This window comes from Triticum aestivum, chromosome 2D, assembly GCF_018294505.1.
Source record: "Triticum aestivum cultivar Chinese Spring chromosome 2D, IWGSC CS RefSeq v2.1, whole genome shotgun sequence".
Taxonomy (NCBI): Eukaryota; Viridiplantae; Streptophyta; class Magnoliopsida; order Poales; family Poaceae; genus Triticum; species Triticum aestivum.
This window is the reverse complement of record NC_057799.1, coordinates 132,370,902-132,395,541: the sequence shown is the minus strand read 5'-3', so window position 1 is coordinate 132,395,541 and position 24,640 is coordinate 132,370,902. Positions and strand designations below refer to the sequence as shown.

Below are 24,640 nucleotides of genomic sequence, written 5' to 3'. Positions count from 1 at the left end.
AATGTTACAGGTCAACTCAAATAGGTTCATAAACTAACATAGGACGGCTTCTACATGTACAGTGATAGTCAACTTCATTCAGATTCAGAATCAGATTCAGATATACAGTCATAAGGTAGATAGCGGGGGACTATTGATAAAGCTTCACGCTCGACCTTTTCCAGAACGTCAGGATCATACCAACGTGGACTCGGTACAAACCAGCTGTGGTTCAGTAATTTTCCCACAATGTAATGTGATCCACAAATTAATGCTAAATATTTGAGTTGATATTAATGAGATGCATCAGGATACCTATTACAGGAAACACTGTTATCTCCTTCCTTTGTCCAGTCAGGCTTATCGGATGGATTACCATAATCACCGCCTTCAGCAACAGGCCTATGACAGACAACAAAGAATATATCGAATTGAGGTTTATGCATGCTTCAGTAAGATAAGACTATAAGACACGTAAACTGAAACCTAAATACAACACACCACAGGCACTTGAATACCCAAAATGAGATCTAGACCATACCCTTTTGTCTCAAAATATTCCAGGAGAGGGACAATCTCCCGCCATGACAGGTACGGTGTGTGACCTACATACTTGTCATAGAAGTTCATGCCCACAAATTTCCCATCAAGATCAGCAAGGGGACCTCCAATCCCAGCCTAACAAGGAGACATGGAGAAAAATTTGTCGTCATTGCTAACGCCAAACATATATGGTAGCTTAACTCATATATCTGATGGAACTATTTAGTTCAACCGTGTAGAAGTAGGTAAGAAAAATAACAGCCATACCTTGGTGATTTTGCAAGTAGAGTATCCAAGATATTTGCAATCAAATTGGACATTCGGCCTGCCATACTTTTGCCCTCTTGCAGCCATCAGTCTGCCGGAACTGAAGCAGCACCCGACAGCTAGTACTTTACCAGAATCAGGCCACCGATGTTCAACTTTCACTGCTGGTTGGCTAGCACAAAAATCCTTGACGCTGACCAGAGCGACATTGTAATGTAAACTAACATGTTGTAATTTCCCTTCCGCGCGACCTTTGTTTGGAAGCAACACTTCAATCTGCAAATCGCACAGTTGTCGCTTAAACGCCGCGCAAAAATAATAGGGGTCGCTGAATAATTAGAAGCACCAACCCTCAAGTTTTTAACAATCTTCTGATCTTCACAACCAGGTTCTCTAAGCAAGCTCGCTGAAGTCAAGATTGCTGTAAACCCCTTCCATTCAATAAAAAGACCCGTGCATGCAAAAATCCTCTTCCCTTCTGCATGTCATAGTTTTCATCATCAGTTCTGATCCAATACAAATATGAAACAGTAGTAAACATCACAGTACTGTAGAATCACCACAGAATGAAGCGAGTGCTACAATATTTCTCTTTAATATGTCACAAGTTGTTTCACTTAGTTCACTCCAAACACCTTCACCACATTCATCGCCGAAAGGCTCTTCAAAAGTGTTAACCAAGATCATGCCATCTGGTTGAAGATACAAGGTCAACAGTTTTGTTAGTTGTACAGAAGAATCGTATAAGAGCGCAACCCATAACTTGTCGCAATATTTACAGGCCACTCACCATTTAAAGGCTTGGGATAACCCAAGGATTCTAGATCCCCAAACTGATTCTTGTCGAGACCATCTCTGTGGATGAATGTCAACATGAGTACTAACCCAAAAGTACAATGGATCGAGTCAGCGCTTAATTAGTACTCTCTCCGTCCCAAAATTCTTGTCTTAGATTTGTCTAGATACCGATGTATCAAGTCACGTTCTAGTATTAGATACATCCGTATCTAGACAAATTTAAGACAAGAATTTTGGGACGGAGGGAGTATGTAACATCTACATGAATGTATTGTAGGAAAAGAGCAATATAGAGACAAGAGGACCTAAAGAAGTATGGATTCAAGTATTTCAAGACAACAACAGATTGAGCAAATATAATTAAACCCACAGTGAGGAGACATCATAAACCATTCTAGTGTGCACATTAAATCTGGACAAAAATATCCTTCTTTACTTAAACTAGATAAATACATTGGCTTCAACATTGAAACAAGAAAATATGACTAAACAAGATAAATACTACTCCGTTCCTAAATATAAGTCTTTGTAGAGATTTCACTATGAACCACATACGGATGTATATAGATGCATTTTAAGTGTAGATTCATTCATTTTGCTCCGTATGTAGTCCACCTAGTGGAATCTCTACAAAGACTTATATTTAGAAACGGAGGAAATAGTACAGAAAATATCTTGGTACAGGAACATTAAACATTGAAACTCTGAGAAAGAAACAACTCCAAAAGATCGAGATTATTGCAAAATCCATAAGCATCGTAAGTTGTTCGGCATACAGAACAGCTAACCTTATTAAATCGCACACAGGAGGAGATAGGTCTCCCATTCGAAATGTATGACATACCTGACTGCTGCCTTTGAAGAATTTGATGGTGCGGGAAATTTAATATTTTCCAGGGGTCCACAACACATGCACCATGGAAGAACTATGATCCTTGGCAGGAAAAGGGTTGCTTCCGTACCCAAACAAAGGTTTATGCCAACAAAGTTCCCATCAAAATCAAAAAGTGGCCCACCTTCGCAGACCTAACACCCAAAAAAGTTATAGGCAATAAAGGGAAATCAAACAAGAGATGCATAGCAAAAACATCATTTTATTTCCTCCGAGGTATACTTTACTGCATGTAGTTACAGAAACAGATTAAAATACTTGTATGCAATGCAAGTGTACCTCAGAGATTTTACAAGTAGACAACAATAACCAAGATCCGCATGAATTGTCGTCAGTCAGCATCCCTCCTGTGGATACTAAGTTGCCATCGATGTCACAGCCTACAGCTACTACTGCACTATGGGGCAGAAATTTCACATGTTGACTGGAAGGTACGGTGTGAAGATCAGGCATGTCCATGACGTTGACAGCAGCAATGTTGAGATATGAATCATATTTATCCAAAAACCCAGTGACGACTTTGTCTTCATGGCGCACTAACACCTATAGCGACAAAGAAGGAAAAAGTAAACAATGGTCACGATTATCTTATGTAAAAGGAAAAAAAGGATAATTAGCAGCACCACCTTCAAATCATCATGGTCTTTCTTTTTATCGTTGAAAGCTTTAGCCAATCTTGCTGAAGTCACAAACCTTGTAACATTCCCCAGACATTCTACAGGTATGCCCGAGCATGCAAATAACACTGTTTGTCCTATACACAAAATCGTAATAGAATCCTTTAAATTAGCAATGCTTAGATATATATTTGGAAAAGTAAGAAGAGTATAACTGCACATATAATCACCATCGAACAGAGCAACTGAAACAACTCTTTTTGACAAATTTGATGCAACTTGTTCGCTGAGCTCAACTGGGACACCTTGATTTGCGTTCCGGTGCAAGTCACCTAGTTAAAATAATGTGATACAGCACAACCATGAGTGCTCAGATAAAGCTATAAGAAACATGTGAGGAAAAGAGAAAGGACCAGCAGACCTGAAATCAACAACTCAGTTCGCTCTCCTTCATTGCAAATCCTAATTTTCTTCGCCGAGCTTCTTGTGGAATAAGTTGGTTCTAATATTCTTCGAGTCCCTTGTGACATCATCGATTCTTTCATTCCTCCTCGAGCTTCTTGCGAGATCAGCACCACGCTTATTACTTCTCAGTATCTTTGCAACACTGAAGCAGCTGTTCTTTTACCAAAAAAAGTACGCAAAATGTGGGTCACAGCTCCTAAAACCTAACACATGTCTACTAAAACAAAGGTCACAAATACAGGTTTCCTGTCAAGTGGCCCATGACAATTTACAAGGGGTAGATCTATCAGGTATGCACAAACACCAAATTCGCCGACTTTGATAATTTTAGTAGGGGTCCCCAAAGTAGGTGGGCAGGGCATGTAAGCTCATTTCTCAGCTCAACTATGACATGGATGACTAGCCTGAAATACCAGCCAACTGTTTCATCTGATCTATTGAATTTTGCAGCCAATGCCCCATGCCTTAGGTTGCATCCAGCTGTATCCTGCAACTTCAGCTCTATTATTCCACATCTGTGTCGTGTGCTTCACAGAGAAATGAACATTCCCTCAAATTTTGATACAACTAAAGAAATGAGCTGACTTAAACCCATAAGTCTTTGTTCAAGAAGAAGCGCTTTAATTCAATTCTATTATCCACATAGTCAATTCTAGACTTGTACCATTCCATCGTTGGATCATATGGAATGCATTTCCCCCTATTACTTCGCAAAATATGCCGCGTTCAGCACTAACGACGAGCAACAGCTTTATACTTCTCCAGTTGCTCTTTCCCACAGACGATTACTCAAGCCATTGCAAATATGTATGGAAGTATTGATACAAAAAAATAAATGGAGTGTTCAGCATTGTATCTGTGAGTTGGGAGGTTCCAGATCCTAGTCGTAAACAAGGTGAGTGAAGTTAATTTTGCTGCAACCAGAACAAGTTCAATATAATAAATTACAAAAAGAAATAGTATGGAACTCCGCATAATCTGAAACTGCACTATGATACCTCAGTGCTGCTACTAACTGAATGCACTATAGTGATCACATTATGGCCGTGTTTGTTTGGGCTTCGGCTTGCACAGAATCAGCTGTGGATTCACTGTGGTGGCAAAGCTGATTCGCTAAGGAATCAGCTGCAGTGAAGGTTAGCCGTTTGGCAAAGTAGCGGTGGATTCGGCTTTGATCTAGTGAAAAGGCTGAAATGCGCCTAAAGTCCTGGAGTGTTTGACAAAAAACTACCAGTTTAGGGGTTCGCGTCCCACAGAACTACCACTTTTTTAAAAGTGGCCGAAAACTACCAAAAATACGTAAAAACGTGACTAAAAACTACCAGGTTGACTGAATGGTTGTTTTGACCGTTTTAACCGCGATTCTGACTTGAGTGGCCCACGTGCCAGGCTGGCGGCCCGCCTAACGGCTAACGGCGCGCGCGGGGCCGTTAGAGCCGCTCGTCGGTCGCACCTGGTCGGGACCAGGTCATAACCTTGCCGACCGGGCCGCTCGTCCCCACCAGCTCTCTCACTCTCCCCGAGCTCACTCCACTCCTCTCTGCTCTCCTCTCCTCTGCTTCTGTTTCTTCTTCTCGCGCTCCGGCGACGCCGCGACCATGCCGTCGTGGCCGAACAGCAACGAGACGTCGGACGACGATGACGAGTACATGAGCGAGTTCGGCAGCATGCAGATGGAGTACTTTGTAAGTCAGCTCAGTCTATCCTCTCCCTCTCCTGTCTGTTCTGTTCTAGGGTTAGGGTTAGGGTTTGAAGATATTTGAGATTTTTCTATTTAAGTTGATATATGTGAGTTGTTCTTGATATAGATATGCTTTTGCATTTGCAGCAAACTCCTGACACTGTGATAGACCCTAGTTTCTGTGGGCTTGTGACTGAATCTAACAGAAGGTGCATCCTGCACAGGCAGAGGGCGGGCAAGTTTGTGGCATTTGAAGGCACTGACACTGGCAGGAGATTCATAGGATGTGCTACAGAGGTAATGGACCAAGTTGGTGTGGATTTGATTAGCTTGAATTTCTGCTATGTAGTGGAAACAAACTGTTTAGTTGTTATTTTTCTGAATTTTCCTTAAGTCTGAAAACATTGGTATGTCTGAATACTGTACTTGTAGTAAAGAGCACTGGAAACATATGAAACATATTGATGTATTGTATTTTTAGTATAGAACTAACTAGCTAGTGTAGCTTATATCATTATTGTTTATGATTTGTTATTCTGAATTTCCTTGTTCACTGTAAATTTAAATTGATTTTTAGGATGGTGTGAACTGTGGTGTTCTGGAGTGGGTAGATGCCCCCTGGCCTGTAATTCTGCAAAGGTGCTTAAGCAAGCTCTGGGATATGTATCATGGGCAGAACCTTGGTAGATCCCAGGATAATGAGGCTCATGGGATAGAGGTTGCAAAACTGCAGAAGGAGCTTGATTCTCTGGCCAATCAGTATAGCCAGCTGGTGGATGATGTGTCCAAGTTGTTTGATTTTCAGGACGGAATCAAATCTCATGACATGGATTGCACAAGCCAGGCAATCAATGAACTGAAGGAGAAGAAGAAGCAACTTGAGGAGCAGGCAAAGATTGAGCTTCAAATGGAGAAGCTTAAGCTCAAGAAAGAACAAAGGTGCATCCTTCAGAGTCAAGCTGATATAATCCAAAACACAAGGAAGGCCATGAAGGAGCTAGAGGTGGAGAAAGATCTCCTTAAAGAAGAGAAGAAGAAGCTGGAGAATGTCATTGCTGAGCTCCTTAAGGTTGGTCATGGGTGCAAGGAAAAGCTGGACAAGATAAAGGAAGTTGTGATGGAGGAGTGAAGTGGCAGCTCTGGATGGTAAGTATATATGAGGCCTATATATATAATTGGCCTAGGAATGATCAGTCTGATGCAAATATGCCCTGATCTACCTATGAACTACCTTTGAACTACCTAAGAACTGTAATGGGTTCAGATCATTTTGGTTGGTGTGGGGGTGGTGTTTGCCCTGATCTGTACTGCCCAAATATTATCCTGATGCTGAGAACTGGTGCTAAGTTAAGTTAAGAACTAAATTATCTAAGTCTGATGTAGTTTATTTGTGTGTGTTGTATCATAAGTTCTTGCTGAGATCTGTTTACTTCATAAATTGCTTCATCACAGGTTCAGACAAATTCAGAGAAGTTTGGAAGACATCTAGTCTCCCATAGATAGCATTTAGTCTTACATAGATAGGACATGGACACTGAAATTGTTCAAAGACACTTAAACTGACAGAACTGAATCTCACTGAGATTGCAAACACCCTGATAAACTGATAGAACTAAACTGACAGAACTGAATCTCACATAGATCTGGCGATAACTGCTGTAACTGAATCTGAAACTTACAGTTTCAGATTGTTAGGCCCCTGCCCTGCTATGCGACCTGACCGTCGCACCTCTTGCTTGACTTGAGTGGTAGGTGGCAGCTCTGGCACCTCCTCTTCGTCTCCATCGATGACGATGATGGGAGGAGGACGTCGGCGAGCCAGCAGTGCTGGTGGGGCGATGATCTGCAGGTCCTCGTCGTCGTTGCCCATAGTAGTTGGAGTTGTAGCTTGTGCTGGAGGGATATAGCGGTGGGCTGCCCACCGTTCCCTCTGCCCAGCATCGCCGGAGTCCGCCTCCTTCATTGCCCACAGCAACATGTCGATGGGCATGATACCCTTACCTTGGGTTGCATAGCGCTGGTCCATGCGCTGCTTCTCCTCAGTCGTCGCCTTCTTCCTCACCTCTTCTGATGCATCCACGAGCCCTTGTGCACTGCTGTATCTCATGGCAATCTTCATGTAGTCGAGGAAGAGGTCTTCGTCACCGCGAGCCGACCCAAAAAGCATGGCAACCCAGCCCTTGCCGGTGGGGAAGGGGTTCAGCCATGGGTCTGGCGTAGAGGAAGAACCAGCCATGGATGTAGGTGGAGTGAGGTTTTCGAGAGAGAGGTAGAGTGAGCAGAGATAGAGTGAGTTGTTGGGCTACTTAAATGTTGGAGTGGAGGAAGTGCGGTGGAGTGTGACAGTGGGGAAGTGGTAGATTGAGTGATGAGAAATGGTGGTAGTTGTGTTGCAATTAAAGTCTTTGTTGAAACCCAGCAACTTGGAACTTGTGTGCTCAAACAGTGGAGTAGTTGATGGCAAAGTATTTCAAAAATTAGAGTGACCAAAAAATCACATTTCAGCAAAGCCCAAGTATAGAAACATTCAGATAAATGCAGATAGATGGATTCAGGCATAAGTTTAGACTTAAAAATATTGTGCCATGGATACATTTCTTAGAAAATAAGCATAGTCTTTATCATAGATTTTCCAACAACCCAAACATAGATAGTTCAGAAAATAAGCATAGTCTTTAACATAGATTCAGGCAGCCACATTGCATCGTCTTCATCACGGTTGGTGCATCTCCCGAACTGCATCCTTCACTGCAATCATAAAGTTCAGAACAAGACAAGATTCAAAGCAAGAGTAAGAACAAGATTCAGGGCAATATTGAGCACAAGACAAGCACATTCAGAAACACCACAATTTAGTCAGAAACTACCGCGTTGAACTAATCCCAATCTTGTCTTCCTTCTGCTGCAGCCAGGATCTGAGTCCATCTCTTCCTTGTTGCTTGGAATCGATGGAAAGATGCCCTGTCTCTGGCCCACCAGATGATTAGTTCATATGTGATGTTGGTTCCTTCTAGGAACACCTCCTTGAACTGCTTCACGTCATTCTGGTTGCGTTCCGCCATAATCATGGCAGCAATCCTCTGGCGTCGCTCCTGTGCCTGTGCTCGACGGTTGGCCCTCCTTTCAGCCCTAGCAACCTCGTCTTGTTCATCAACTACCTCTCCTAACTGTGGATCCATCAGTGGCGGCTAGGTTTTGGTCAAGGGGAATGAGGCGCAGGGATCCAGTGGTTTCTGGTGGCCTCTCTTATGTAGACAGTGTGGCAGGCTTGGTGGGTTAGTTAGGTCCAACACGGAAGCCCACCATCAGGCCCACGTTACACCACAAATTTGATAGAAGTACAGTCAGGTTCGGTCAGGTTCACACAAATTCAGACATACTCATGCAGAAAAGTACAGACATGTTCAAAACAAAGTGAAAGAGGTTCTAAACTAATTCAAACAGGTTCAAAGAGAGAAGTTCTACCTTTTTATAGTGTCAGTTACCACTGGCATACAAATAACCCCTCAATCTGCTGCTTGCAAACCTCTTCCTTTTGTTACCAGCCAAAACATCTGAAGTTGCAGCAACAGATCTTGGTGCACTGAATCCCTTGCCTCTCCCTCCACCTGCAGGCCTACCCCTTTTAGCTGTTGTAGTAGGAGCTGGTGCAGATGCAGTAGGAGCGGGTGCTCTTGCATGTGGTGCTGGTGCTGATGCAGCAGGAGCTGGTGCTCTTGCACTAGGGGCTGGTGCTCTTGGAGTTTGTACTGGAGCAGATGGAGCAGGTGCATAGACTGCCCTGTTTTCCTACATTAAAGGTCCAACTTAACTTAGATTAGACTATGTAAAAGGAAACATTGCTCTGATGCTTGATAATTACCTGGTGTTTGTTTTTCCTCATTTGCAGTTTAGGCCTAAGAGTCTTATTGCAACTTGTATACTTGTGTCCTTCCAACCCACAATTTCCACAGGTAATTGTTCCCATCCTACTGGTGTCTCTTGGGGCAGGAACTTCAAACTCTCCTTTCCTCCTTGCAGTTTGTTTTCTGCCTGCCTTTTCTTTGAACACAGGAGGTTCAATGTCTGGAGTGTTTGTGTGAGGCCAGAAATCTGGACCAGGAACAGGGTATATAATTTCTTTGTATGTCTCCAAATAAAGTGGCTTCTTGAAAAAGTCATTGACATAGTCCTCAGGATGCAGCTTTTGCTTTGTCAGTACAGATATGCCATGACTGCAAGGTACACCAGTCATGTTCCATCTCTTGCAGTCACATGTATACCCTTCCATGTCCACACAATACTGTTTTTCTTTGCTAGTAACTTGCCAAATTGTTGGACCAGCTCTGTCAGCCTGACAATACTTGGCATACTGCTTGTTCTCTTCTAAAATCTCTGAGTAGGTTGGTGTGATTGTCCACCTGCTAATCTGTAACTTCTCCCTAGTTTGTTGCCTCTTGATCATTTGCTTGGTCCTAATCCCTTCAAACATTGTCCTTATTGGTTTGGCCCTAACATCCAGTATCATCTTGTTGAAGACTTCACTTAGATTGTTCACAACTAAATCTGTTTTGCAAGTATGATCCATAGCAAACCTAGCCCAAGTAGAGACCTCAATTTTTTTGAGCCATTTCCAAGCATCCTCAGACTGTGCTTTCAGCTCTGCCATGCCTAGTTCATGCCCATGTTTAGTGTAGGAGTAGCTAGCCTTGTCAATACACTTCTTTAGTTCCTGGCCTCTAAATCCAGCAGATTGAAAATTTGCATATATGTGCCTAAGACAATACCTTTGAGGTGAATCAGGGAATACCTCATTTATTGCCTTAAGCAAGCCCTGCACATTCACAAATTATTAATACAATTGAAAAAATGAAATAATTAAAAAAAGTAATAACATAAATTGCTCAATGAAATTCTTCCCAACCTTTTGCCTGTCAGACATGATAGTGTATGTTCCAAATTTGTTGCCACTGCCAATGCAACATCTCAATTGAGTTAAAAACCAATTCCAACTTTCACCATCTTCCTTGTCAACCACACCAAAAGCTATAGGATAAATATTGTTGTTTCCATCCCTTCCTGTGGCTGCAAGAATTTGCTGTCCAGTGGTTAACTTGATGAAGCATCCATCAAGACCTATAAATGGTCTGCAACCATTAAGGAAACCTTCCTTTGAAGCTGCTAAACAATAGAACATATACTTGAATCTAGGAGTAGGTGCTGGGTTCTCTGGATCTTCAAATGTTGTTACTATACACCTGCTACCTGGGTTTGTGTCAAGAACTGCTTGAAGATAATCCCTGAGCCTCAAGTACTGCTGCTTGTGGTCACCTTGAACTACATCAACAGCCTTCCTCCTTGCCCTATATGCCACACTTCTTGATACATCCACTGAAAACTTAGTCTTGGTCTTCTTAATTAATGCATCCACAGGAGATCTAATGTCTTCTCTCAATGCTGCCTCTACTGACCTTGACATCCACTTAGTAGTAACCTTTGTGGACTCTGCACATGCTCCACAAGTGTGCAACATATCACACTTCTTGATGCAGAATGTTTTTTCATGAGCTAACTTAGAGGCACATATATAAAAATCACATCCCTGGGCGGCTCTCTCTGAGCACCAAACAATAATCCTATCTGGGGCATTTCTGTGGTATTGAAAATTTCTCAAAGTCCTAATGTGAAAATCCCTAAGTGCATCTCTGAACTCATACACAGTGGTGAAGCACAAGCCCTTACAGAACTATTCTACTGGTCCTTGAAGTTTGTGATCATACCATATCCTGTCTTTCAACTTCTTATTCCTTCTCTTCCTACCACTTGGTAGTTTATAGGATCCTTCAGGCTCATCTTCTTCATCACTGATGCCATAATCACCAGGGAAACATTTTTCATCTGCTTCAGGGAACCAATCTGCTTTCTCCATTTTCTCAACCTCATGGTGGGATCTACTAGTTGGACCAGGTTTTCTCACTACCTTCAGTTTCTGTACCACTGCTGTATCTTGTTTTGCAGCTTCATCTTCAGAGGAATACTCTGACTGAAAATCCACATTGTTCCCATCTGAACCTGAATTTGCAGCTTCATCATCAGAAACAAATTCAGACACATCAGTGTCACCTTCAAAATGGTTTAGGTCAGCCTCTCTCTGCACCATGCCTTTCTTCAGCTCTTCCTTTCTGTCCATGCTTATATCCACCACCTTAGTGCAACTTTGTTGAGTCTTAATGCAATGTTCAGCAAAATAACTATCTCTGTTTTCATGATTTTCATCTGCATTACATTCCTCAAGAGCTCCCACTACTCTTATGTTCAGAAACTTTTCATTATGAGAGTGTGCCAACATCTGCTGCACATCATCTTCACAGCATATTTTATCTAAACCTTCTAATCCTTTCTCCTCATCAAATACATAGTACATATAATCATCAGCCACAAAGCCCTCACTCCCAATAAGAGAAAGCATTGTCAAATATGATATGTCTGATTGGTATAAATTTCGAACCACAGATTCTCTGGCATTGAAATGGAACCAAATTGACCACTTTGGGTCATCAATTCTGAAAATTATAAAATGAAATACCTTTATTAACTGAAAACAGGATAACTGAACCTAACTAGGCACAATATTGAGTTTCTGTCAAACAGCTTTTTTCAGTTTCTTACACAACAAAGTATGCACAATACTAACAATTTCCAAGGTCACCATAACTGAATCTAACCATGCAAAAAACTAGATTAATTTACTGATTCTCTGAATCTCTGAATCTCACAACCATGCAAAAAACTATGCCGTACCTGCCGCCGCCCGCAGAACGAGAAAGCTTCCGCCGACCTTGAGCTCTGCTTCTTGTCGTCGACGGTGGTCGCGCCGGCGCCGACCAATCCAACCTCTGCTGCGCGCCGCCAGCGGAAGGATTAGATTCGGACTGAGAAGGCTGCTGCGCCGCGCTGCCGCCCGGAGGTATGCCTGAATCGCCGCCGGAGTTTGCATCCACAGCCGCCATGGCTGGCGACGGCTAGGACTAGGTGAGCTCGGGGGGAGAGAGAGCTGGTGGGGACGAGCGGCCCGGTCGGCCAGGTTATGACCTGGTCCCGACCAGGTGCGACCGACGAGCGGCTCTAACGGCCCCGCGCGCGCGCCGTTAGCCGTTAGGCGGGCCGCCCGCCTGGCAAGTGGGCCACTCACGTCAGAATCGCTGTTAAAACGGTCAAAACAACCATTCAGTCAACCTGGTAGTTTTTAGTCACGTTTTTACGTATTTTTGGTAGTTTTCGGCCACTTTTAAAAAAGTGGTAGTTCTGTGGGACGCGAACCCCTAAACTGGTAGTTTTTTGTCAAACACTCAAAGTCCTGAGATGTGTGTAACTTGTTGATTCTGTTGTAATAGATTGTTTAAATGATTTCTTTTAGCAATAGTGAATGATTTGTTCTCTAATAATGTAAATATTTCATAATAATATTTCTGTCACTTTCTTGCTCATAGATAAATAAAATAATAGAACGCAAAATAATCATGTCGTCACGCCACTAGTCCAGGCAAGCAACATTTTTTATTTTCTTTGAAAAGATAGGCGGCACGCTCCGGGAGGTAGAGAGGCCGGCGTGCTCAGCCCAGCCGACGCCATTGATGCACGAGAAGGTAGGCGACACGCTCCGGGAGGTAGGGAGGCCGGCGTGCTCCGGCGTTGGGGAGGTGTCCTGCTACTCGAGGTCTGAGAGGTCGGCGTTGGGTCGAGGCTGCAGAGGACAGAGGGGAGGCGGCAGACGACCGGAGTTGGGCCGAGGTGACAGGCGGCCGGCGTGAGGGCAAGGCGGCGAACGACTGAGATCCGACGAGGTGATCCGCGTTGGGACGGCGGCGGCGGCCGATGTGGCCAGAAAACCTAGCCACGATCTCTTTCAGGAGGGGGCATCGAACGAGACTCGGACAACGTATCCTGTGCACCGAATGCACCAGTAGTTTCTGGACCATTGGATCCGAAATAGATGGAGCGGATTATCACAAGATGGGTTGCTGGTACATTTTGCATTTGGACCTTGCCGAATTGCAGAAATGCCTGAATAGTCCTCAACGTTGCGACCTGCGAGCTCTCTTCCGCACAACTCCCATCCTGGTGGCAGTCATCATATATCCCTCCAATGCGAGCCATCATATATCCGTCCACACGAAGATGCTCGTTAGGACTTGGCGCTGCATGCTTCTGATTTGGCATGGCCGCCGGCACCGCTGTTTCACACTCCGATTCGGCCGAGGTGCTTAATTCGTCAGTAGTAGATTTTATTCCGTTGGGCAGTGAAAAAGGAAAGGCTCAAAATATTCCTACTCTTCCTACAGTGGAATTGGTTTTTTTTCCCCTACGAGCCTTCCGGCCTTCCCATATTGATTCTTTCTGTATTTGCTATGGCATGAACAGTTGAGCAATACTAGTTTTTAATCTGTAGAAATGTGCTAGTACTACATGTGAACTATAATTGTTTTTTTTGCGGATATGTGAACTATAATTGTAATTGTGCACTCGATCTAATTAGATGATTCTTCAATTAAATTGATCCATAACAAATTTAGGTTAGTTATACGCTGCTTCTTTTAAATTTTTCTGTAGCATAACAGCTTGTAGAAATGAAGAAAAAAATATTAAGATGAAGAAAAGCTCGAACCAATGGCAGCAAGTAAGGACAATTTCTTTTGCAATCAACACTCACTAATGATTTTAGGAGTGATAGCCATGTTTTCATATGTACAAATCTTAACCAATATCTTTTTTAGGGATCTTAACTAGTATCATTGAAATTCTATTCAGCATAAGGTTTATTCTTGTCCAACCAGATCATTTTGTTGACCTTTTCATTTTGGATGTGCATATGAAAAAAGATGTTCCTTTTTTCATGTATGATCTGCATGTTCAGCTCCAAGTTCCTCTCTAGAAAAAAATGCTTGTTGTGACAAGCTAGTGTTATAGTTGCATCTGAATTGTCTCTTTGAGCAAGCCAATATGTCTTGTTCATATGAAGAGGGGAGCTGCATGGTGCTCAATCTATTGCCATACATAAGCATACCTTGATTCATGTTGTCCGTGGATGATGCCCTTATGGAGTGATGTGGAGCTATGGACACCTTCCTAGAAGTTTAAAACATGTAGTTTCTGTTTAGATTTTGTATGGGCTGGAACGTTTGGAACTTCAATTTTGTACTCTATTTTTGCTTTCTCTCAACTGCCATAGACAGATGTCAATGAACAGATTTGTAACTGGCTATGATGTGGTTTCATTTTAATTAAATGAAGCCAGGGTTCCACCCTGTTTTGGGAACAAATGTCACCTTTTTAACAGAATATATGAATTTCATTTTGCAAATTAGCCAGATCGCAGCTTTTGTCGGTCCACGGTAAGCAAAAGAATCCCTTGCCAAAAGTAAAAAGAAGGTAGTAGACTTGCAGAACCCATGGCCACTCTTTGTGTCCGCCTAAGAAGTCAGGCGATTATTCCCGGACTTGATTAGACCACCAAGCAATTGTTAAGCTTGATCACCATGTACATAGGCACAATTCGATTAACCTCCCACTGCACAACATTAGAGAAGTAAAGCTATAGAGCAGAGAGAGAAACAATCTTTACTTAAACCAGCTACTGGGTTGTTACTGAAGTAGAAAATAAATTTTTGCAGAGCACAAACTTATCAAATTTGTTAGGTACAAGAGCACACCCTGTCAATGCTCTCGGGTACTATACACATTATATTACATTATCCAGAGAAATGCAGGCATGGGTCATGTCAGAATATTCATCACTCCCGGTGCTCCATGACACCCATCCCGCGACAAATATTCCTGGAAATAAGACAAGTAGTATTATGAATCATATTTTTATACAACAAATATGAAAATAGAATAGGTGGTAAAACCCAAAAATGGCGATCTTTGGCAAATTTATAAATTACATACTGACAAGATTTACCCAAATACGACGAGTTGTCATTTCACAGAGCTATTACCTTTTTCAGGTTTGTAGTGCCTCAGATACATACAATACACACTTATAATAGACATAGAACAATTATATATAGTTGGCTAAACCAGACATGTGCGTATAACTGGATCAACCAAACATATGCGTATGCACGCATCAGCATGACACTTGCAAATGTGAGCACTCAAACATACCACGAATCAAGAACCTCATATACTAAAAATATCACTACCATTTTCCAGCAAGATGGTAGCCAACTGAGCAATGCCATCATCCATCACACTTCATTGATCGATTGTCCCAAGTTTACACAAAATGACTTAGAGTAATTACTCAGACATCATATCAGTGAAACCAACATACCTACTTATCTGCGACCTTTTGCATGCTAACAACAAAAGAACATTAATACAATGTTACAAAGGACATTGACATTTTTTCAAGGTTGCTTAGTTTACCTCTTTTTCTTTTGGTTCATGATCTACTCAAAACCCCTTTTCAATCTCTTGCCACTCCCTTTTGTGTTCGCTACATCTGGTGGATGAATACTGACCACACTTGGGAATGATGTTCCAACGAAGGACTCAAATTCTTGAACTTTACTTTGCTCCTAACTAGAATCATCTATCCAAGTGTGTGAAGGCATCACCAACAACTTTGTGAAAATATCTCATTTTCTCCTCACAATGCTTCGCTGCATGAAGTTCCAAACTAAAATTTGAACATGTTTCCGAGTACAACTTCCTTATGGTAGGTGAAAGGTATGTAGATGGCCCTTCTAGCTCATGTCCGTTGGCGTCATAGGATAGCTGACGTGCAGCCATTTTAGTCCACCTGTGCAGCACATATTGACTAGGAATTTCCCTAAACCCCTCATTCTTTAGGACAACAATGATGTGACGGCAGATGATACCTAGTGATTCAAACATCCTACAAGAACAATGTGCTGCCTTAGTACTGGTGTTGAAACTAACTACTCTAACCTTGCCACTCTTGCTGCTAATACCAATGGACCGAACCTCACCAACCTGCACGATTGATTTAACATGACATAATCCCTTGCAGCCACCACATGATGTTGAAATTCAACAAAAACCTCACGAGTATACACATCTCGACCACGACTCTCGATACTCCAACAACTCTCAAGCATAGGCACTGTATGAAGGTTGACATTGTCTTCTTGCAATTCTTTTTATCATTGTTCCTCTAGAGTTGTTTGAAACCTGACCCAAAACTCAACCAAAGCAAGATTTCGGTTGGCGAAGTGTCTGGAGAATGCATTCTCACTCTCAGATCTTGATGTAGTACGCAAGATTCCGCCAAGGTGGGTCTCCATAAAATATGCCGGAATCCATGAGTTGCGTGACTTGTGTTTGGGCATCAGAGACACCATGTGAGTTTGAGTCACAATGGTCTTCAATAATATTCGACTTTGGGCTAGCAGATAATACATGGTTGCAGGAAAAGTACATGACATAAACCATTCATGGAAATCTAGATTATTTTTCATGGTCGCACCAACTTCTTCAGTAAGCTTCATGAGGATGTGCCACATACAAAGCCTATGTATAGTGTTTCAAAAAATCTATTCTATCCCTATTCTCATGCTTTGGTCTTCATCGGTCATGATGAGCTTAGGCGCAACCCCAGACATTGCTTTCAAGAAAGTCTTGAACAACCATATATAAGATTCTTTCTTCTCATTCCATAATAAAGTAGCACCAAACATGACACAAGATTTGTGGTTATTAACTCCTATGAAAGGGGCAAATACCAAGTTATACATATTAAAGCGATATGTCGAGTCAAAAGACACAACTTCACCAAACAATGAGTAGTTCTTTCTGCATATGTTATCCGCCCAGAAAATATTTATAAGTTTGTCATTCTCATCGACTTGGTAATCAAAGTAGAATGCTGGATTGGTGATGCGTCTCCAATCTATAATTTATTAAATATTCATGCCATGTTTACAATAATTTTATATGGTTTTGATGCACTTTTATATCATTTTTATGGATTAACACATTGACTTAGTGCCTAGTGCTAGTTGTTGTTTTCTGCTTGTTTTTGGTTTTCTAGAAAATCTATACCAAACGAAGTCCAAACGCGATGAAACTTATTGATGATTTTTATAAGGAAAGAGACCCGGGAAGCTTGGAGGAAGTACCAGAAGACCCACAGGGGCCCCACAAGACAAGGGGGCACGCCCACCCCCTCTGCCCGCGCCCTGTTGTCTTGTGGCCCCTCTGTGGCACTTCCTGGCGTGATTCCAATGCTGAAAAATTCTATATATTCAGAAACCCCCAAAAGTTAACCTAGATGAGTTTTTCCACCGCCGCAAGCCTCTGTTCCGAAGCGATCTCATCTGGAGGCCTTTTTCGGCACCCTACCGGAGGGGGAAAGCCATCACCGAAGGCCATCTTCATCATCCCCGCTGCCACCATGACGAGGAGGGAGTAGTTCACCCCTGGGGATGAGGGTATGTACCAGTAGCTATGTGTTTGATCTCTCTCTCTCTCTCATGATCTTGCTAGTAAACGATCTTGATGTACCATGAGATTTGTTAATATGCGGGAGTCATATGGTGTTCTTCCCTCTCTATCTTTGTTGTGATGAACTGAGTATTGCTCCTTGAGGTTTCATTGTTATCAGATAGAATATTTTGGATTTGAGACCACTTGATGTATGTCTTGCATGTGGATACCTGTGGTGACAACGTGGTATTCTATTGAGTCACTTGATATTGATACATCTCCAACGTATCTATAATTTATGAAGTATTCATGCCATGTTTACAACAATTTTATATGTTTTTGGTATGATTTGATTAGAACTAACCTGGACTGACGTTGTTTTCAGCAGAACTATTGTGGTGTCATTTTTTGTGCAGAAATAAAAGTTCTCGGAATGGGTTGAAAATTTAAGGTGATTTTTATGGACCAAAAGAGACCCCCGAAGCACCGGAGCTGGGCCAGGAAGTCGGCGAGGGAGCCACAAGCCTGGGGGCAGGCCCACCCCCCTACGGCGCATCCATCGAGCTTGTGGGCCCCTTGGGCACCCCCTTGATGTGAGACCAACGCCAAAAAATCCTATAAATACCCAAAACCCCAGAAAGAACCCTAGATGAGAAGTTCCGCCGCCGCCAGCCTCTGTAGCCATGAAAAACCAATCGGGACCCCATTCCATCACCCTGCCGGAGGGGGAAATCATCACCGGAGGCCATCTTCATCATCCCGGTGGCCACTATGATGAGGAGGGAGTAGTTCACCCTCGGGGCTGAGGGTATGTACTAGTAGCTATGTGTTTCATCCCTCTCTCTCATGTTCTTAATTTGGCACAATCTTCATGTACCGCGAGCTTTGTTAATATATTTGGATCTTATGGTGTTCTTCCCTCTCTACCTTCTTGTGATGATTGAGTCTTTCTCTTTGAGGTTTCGTTATGTTGGATTGAATATTGGATTTGGGAACACTTGATGTATGTCTTGCATATGGATACCTGTTGAAAGAACATGCGGTGCCCCCATGTTTGGTTTTGGTAATTGATGACAATCTCTATGGACTAATGGTTGCCTTGAGTTATATTTGAAGGATTTGTCCGTAGGCATTTCTTCAAGTCCATGTGTTGGTTTCAAGGAGTTTATGTGGTGAACAAGGTGTTATTAAGGAATTATCCAAAGATTGGTCATGTGAGAGTTGAGCTTATTGCAAGCATGTCTTGAAGAAGAAGATTGTGTGATCATTCATGTTTACCTTCAAGACATCATCCAAATGAAGAGAGTTGGAAAGAGTCAAGGTTGATCAAGACTAAGTCAAGAGTGAATCAAGTTGATCAACACACAAAGCGCACAAGATGTACCGAGGGATCAAGCGATCCCATGGTATGGTAAGCATTGGCAATTACGCTTTGTGTACTAACCCATGGTCTTTGTGAGAGTTCTTTGTGGGGTTAGGCTGCGGTGTGCAAGTTCAAGTAAAGCGGGCAAGTTCAAGTAAAGCATCACGAAGAGATCAAATGCTTGAAGCCATTGTGGTGACAATGGACTTGTGAAGATGTGCGGAAGGGTGGCTCACCCATAGTGGAGTATGGGGGAGCAATCAACTAGTCTTCATCGAGCCAACGCAATCAAGAAAGGTGGTCCATCTTTAGGGAGTCAAGATCAGGCAAAGGTTTGCTCTTGATAGGTTTTCTATTTTACCGGTCTCATGATGGTAGTTGGGAGACCGGGTTATAGGATCGATTGCCGTACTATCAAGGGGGGCTCTCGATGAGTAGCTTGATCGTATCGTTCATAGAGAGCTCAAACCATTGCATCCTTGCATCATCTTTATTGGTTCTTGTTTGGTTCTTCTCTTTGTGAGTTTTGGAGCTTATGGTCATCTTGATGACAAGCTCGAGTTCATCGAAAACGGAGTTCACTCGCATCTTCTATGATGTTTTCGATGTTGGAAGGTTATGCCGGTTCTTCTCGGTTGGAGGTTTCACTCCTCTATTTTGTTGCCATACCTTCCTTGCCTCTTCTTACTATAACCAGTCGCTGTTTTGATGCTACTCATCGTCTTGTTTCCAACAAGCTTGAGTTTGCTCAATTCAGAGCTCATACGCAGAAGTTATGGCAGTTTTGGTTTCCCGTGGAGTATTCTTGTTTTCGTGGACTTGGCATAAGGTTGGCACCAGCGGTAGTACCGCTGGACCGGAGCGGCAGTACCGCATATCGCCACAAGCGGTAGTACCGCCGTCCCACAGCGGTAGTATCGCCTATGGCCATAAGCGGTAGTACGGCTCCGGTTCCGCGCTGGTACCGCCTCGACTCGAGACGCGGTTTTCTCGTGTCGGGTTCAGCGGCAGTAGTAGCAGCAGTAGGAGCGGTAGTACCGCTCGTGTGCGGTAGTACCGCGGCTACCACCGCCCCTAGTACCGCTGGGCCAAGCGGCAGTACCGCCGCGACCGACGGTAGTACCGCTGGCTCCAGCGGTAGTGCCGCTCATACGGCTCTGCCTCGCCCTCTGTTTTGCTCCGCTGTCTATGTTCTACCGCCCGGGCGGTAGTACCGCTCCCCTGAGCAGTAGTACCGCTCGTGCGCGGACTGAGCACATAACCGTTGGATTTTCCCCCTCCTATAAAAAGGGGGTCTTCTTCCCCAATGAACCTTATCTCTTGAGCTCGTGTTCTTCCCCCATTGTTGACCTTCTTCGAGCTTGCTAACTCCCAATCCCTCCATGGATTCTTGCTAGTTTTTGAGGGAAAAGAGAGAGGAGATCTAGATCCACATTTCCACCAATCACTTTCTCCTCTATGTGAGGGGAACCCATTGGATCTAGATCTTGGAGTTCTTGGTGTTCTCGTTCTTGTTCTTCCTCTCTTTTTCCTCCCTAGCATTAGTTGCTTCGGTGGGATTTGAGAGAGAAGGACTTGGGCACTCCGTGTGCCCTTGCCATTGCATTTGGTGCATCGGTTTGAGTTCTCCATGGTGATACGTGGAAGTTACAAGTTGAGAAGCTTATTACTCTTGGGTGCTTGGTGCCCTTGAGCTTGTTCCTCTTGTGTGCTTGGGCGCCCTAGACGGTTGGTGGTGTTCGGAGCTCAATCATTGTGGTGTAAAGCTCCGGGCAAGCGTCGGGGTCTCCAATTAGGTTGTGGAGATCGCCCCGAGCAATTTGACGGGTACCGGTGACCGCCCCCAAGGGTTGCCAAAGTGTACGGGTTCGGTGACCGCCCCCAAGGGTTGCCATTTGTACGGGTTCGGTGACCGCCCTCAAGGGTCCCTTAGTGGAATCACGACATCTTGCATTGTGCGAGGGCGTGAGGAGATTACGGTGGCCCTAGTGGCTTCTTGGGGAGCATTGTGCCTCCACACCGCTCCAAACGGAGATTAGCATCCGCAAGGGTGTGAACTTCGGGATACATCGTCATCTCTGCGTGCCTCGGTTATCTCTTACCCGAACCCTTTACTTATGCACTTTACTTTGTGATAGCCATATTGTTTCTTGTCATATATCTTGCTATCACTTAGTTGTTTATCTTGCTTAGCATAAGTTGTTGGTGCACATAGGTGAGCCTAGTTGTTGTAGGTTTTATGCTTGTCAAATTAACCGCTAGGTTTATTCCGCATTTGTTCAAGCCTAAACCGTAATTATTTTAAAGCGCCTATTCACCCCCCTCTAGGCGACATCCACGATCTTTCACCTGTGGTGACAATGGGGTATTATATTGATTCACTTGATGTATGTTTTGGCACTCAACTCGTGGATTCCCGAGGTGACATTGGGGTAACCTATGCATAGGGGTTGATGCACATTTTCTTCCTATGTTCTCCGGTAGAAACTTTTGAGTGATTCTTTGTTGCACATTGAGGGATTGTTATATGATCCAATTATGTTATCATTGTTGAGAGATTTTGCACTAGTGAAAGTATGAACCCTAGGCCTTGTTTTCAAGAACCGCGATACCATTTTTTGCTCATTTTAAATACTTGTTACTTTGCTCTTTTATATTTTTAGATTACAAAAACCTATATCTATTATCCATATTAAACTTGTATCACCATCTCTTCGCTGAACTAGTGCACCTATGCAATTTACCATTGTATTGGGGACACAAGAGGCTCTTTGTTATTCGGTTGCATGGTTGTTTGAGAGAGACCATCTTCATCCTATGCCTCCCATGGATTGATAAACCTTAGGTCATCCACTTGAGGGAAATTGCTACTGTCCTACAAAACTCTGCGCTTAGAGGCCCAACATGAGTCTACAAGAAGAAGGTTGCGTGGTAGACATCAAGCTTCTTTTCTGGCGCCGTTGCCGGGGAGGTGAATGCTTGAAGGTATATATTTAGATCTTGCAATTGAATCTTTTAGTTTCTTGTTTTATCACTAGTTTGGTTTTATAAAATAAAACTACAAAAAAATGGAATTGAGGTTGCCTCATATTATTCATCTTTATAATATCTTTCTTGAAAACGATGGATCGGAAAATTGTGCCAAAGTGTTAGAAGAAGAAGTCAATAAAATGTTGGGCATAAAATCTTTAAATGATGAGCATTATTGCAATGTTGTTAGTATGAATTATTTGAATATTCATGATGCTAATGATATGAAAACCATAAGCTTGGGGATGCTATGTCTGATGAAGATGATATTTTTAGTCCCCCAAGCTTTGATGAGAGAGTTTATTATGATATTAGCATGACTCCTATTTATGATGATTACAATGGTGAATGTGGATTAGGAGAGGGCATGACTTTATTTAGCGAGGAATCCACTATTTTGGAAGAGGTTTCAAATGATTATTATGAGAACAAAGTTGCTATCTATGATGATTATTGTGATGACATGTATGCTATAAAGAATATGATAACCATGAAACTTTTCATCATGATTTTAATGTTCAATTTTATTATGTCAATCAAATATCACATGGTAGTTATTTTGTTGAGTTTGCTCCCACCACTATTGACGAGAATAAATTTGCTTATGTGGAGAGTAATAAAATTTCTATGCTTATGAATCATGAAAAGAATGTTTTATGTGATAGTTATATTGTTGAATTCATTCATGATGCTTCTGAAAATTATTACGAGAGAGGAACATATGCTTCTACATATTGCAATAATATCGAGTTTCCTCTCTATGTGTTGAAAATCTTGAAGTTATGCTTGTTTTGCCTTCCTATGCTAGTTGATTCTTGCTCCCATAAATTGTTTGCTCACAAAATCCCTATGCATAGGAAGTGGGTTAGACTTAATTGTGCTAGTCATATGCTTCATGATGCTCCCATTATGTTTCAATTCTTATCTTTTATGTGAGCATCATTGAAATCATCATGCCTAGCTAAAAAGGCATTAAAGAAAAGCGCTTGTTGGGAGACAACCCAATATTGACCCCTACTATTTTTGTGTGTTCGCATGATTAGGATAATGTAGTAATCATGTTTTATAGCTTTTGTTTCAATAAAGTGCCAAGTAAAGCCTTTAGGATAGTGTGGATGATAGTTGACTTGATTCTTTGAAAAAACAGAAACTTTTGCGCCCAGTTCTGGAATTTTGTAAATTCACATAAATGTGCTTTTGCTCTGAATGTTTTACACATGGTTGATATACAAATTCCCTATGTTGTCCTAATTTTTCAGAATTTTTGGATCTACAGAAGTATGGTCGTTGTTCAGATCATTACAGATTGTTCTATTTTTGATAGATTCTATTTTCAATGCATAGTTTGCTTGTTTCAGTGTTTCCATAGCTTATATTAAGCGATATAAATTGTGGAAATGATGGAGTAAAGTAGGAATTATGTGGAAACAATTATGAATCTTGTCTTTGACAGTACCAAAGTGAATGGTTTGTTTTACTATACTAACCCATCTCACGAAGTTTCGTTAAGTTTTGTGTGATTGAAGTTTTCAAGTTTTTGGTGAGATATCGACATGAGGAGAATAAGGAGTGGCGAGACCCTTAGCTTGGGGATGCCCAAGGCACCCCAAGGTAATATTCAAGTAATAGCCAAGCAACAAAGCTTGGGGATGCCCCGGAAGGCATCCCCTCTTTCATCTCCAACAATATCGGTAACCACACTTGGAGCTATATTTTTACTCGTCACATTATATGTGTTTTGCTTGAGCGTAATTTTCTTTTGATTAGATTTGATTGATTTTATTTTTAATAATGTTTTTCATCTTTCATTTCAATGAAAATGTCAAGTATAGCCTTTACCATGCTTATTTTGCAAGTCTACAGGTTGCTGTTTGAAAACAGAAAGTCAGAAAGTGATAAAATCTTGAAAATTTTAAACAATAATATACAACAAATTTTCTATAGTGTGGTAATTTTTCATAATTTTTGGAGTTATAGAAGTATGAATCTTCTTGCATTCTTTATAGACTGTCCTGTTTAGACAGATTGCCGTTATGTTTGCATTGTTTTGCATATGTTTGCTTGTTTAATGATTCTATTTGATGATGGGAGTATTAAATATGCGAAGGCATTTAGTATGAAATGTCAAATTATAATTTTAGTGATTTTTTACATTAGGGAAATGATTAGGTTTTGCATTGATTTATACTAACTTATCTCACGAGTTCTTGTTGAGTTTTGTGTGGATGAAGTTTTTAAGATTTCGGGAAACCGTGATATGGGAAGAGTTAAGGAGACACAAGTTCTCAAGCTTGGGGATGCCCAAGACATCCCTGGTTAATATTTTAAGAAGTCTCAAGCATCTAAGCTTGGGGATGCCCCGGTTGGCATCCCACCTTTCTTCTTCAACAATGATCGGTCAGTTTTGGTTGAGCCTAAGTTTTTGCTTCTTCACATGAGATGTGCTATTCTTGGAATGTAATTTTATTTGTTTTGCTTGATGTTTGAATAAAGTACTTAGATCTGAAATTTAAATAAGAGAGAGCCTTCACATAGCTACTTAATTATTTAACTACTCATTGATCTTCACTTAT

The 24,640-nt window shown here is 42.1% G+C and overlaps 1 protein-coding gene across 1 annotated transcript; it reads right to left on the bottom strand.

Moving 5' to 3' along the window:
• Nucleotides 1–74: 74 nt before the first annotated feature.
• LOC123055715 (uncharacterized) lies at nt 75–5,161 on the bottom strand. The gene is made up of 12 exons (XM_044479612.1): nt 5,091–5,161; nt 3,975–4,076; nt 3,684–3,712; nt 3,327–3,428; nt 3,106–3,233; nt 2,915–3,022; nt 1,350–1,551; nt 1,140–1,267; nt 790–1,065; nt 521–657; nt 295–381; nt 75–204 (listed from the first exon to the last, which is right to left on the bottom strand). The coding sequence occupies exons 1-12, from the start codon at nt 5,159–5,161 to the stop codon at nt 75–77; spliced, it is 1,500 nt and encodes a 499-aa protein (XP_044335547.1).
• Nucleotides 5,162–24,640: the final 19,479 nt, after the last annotated feature.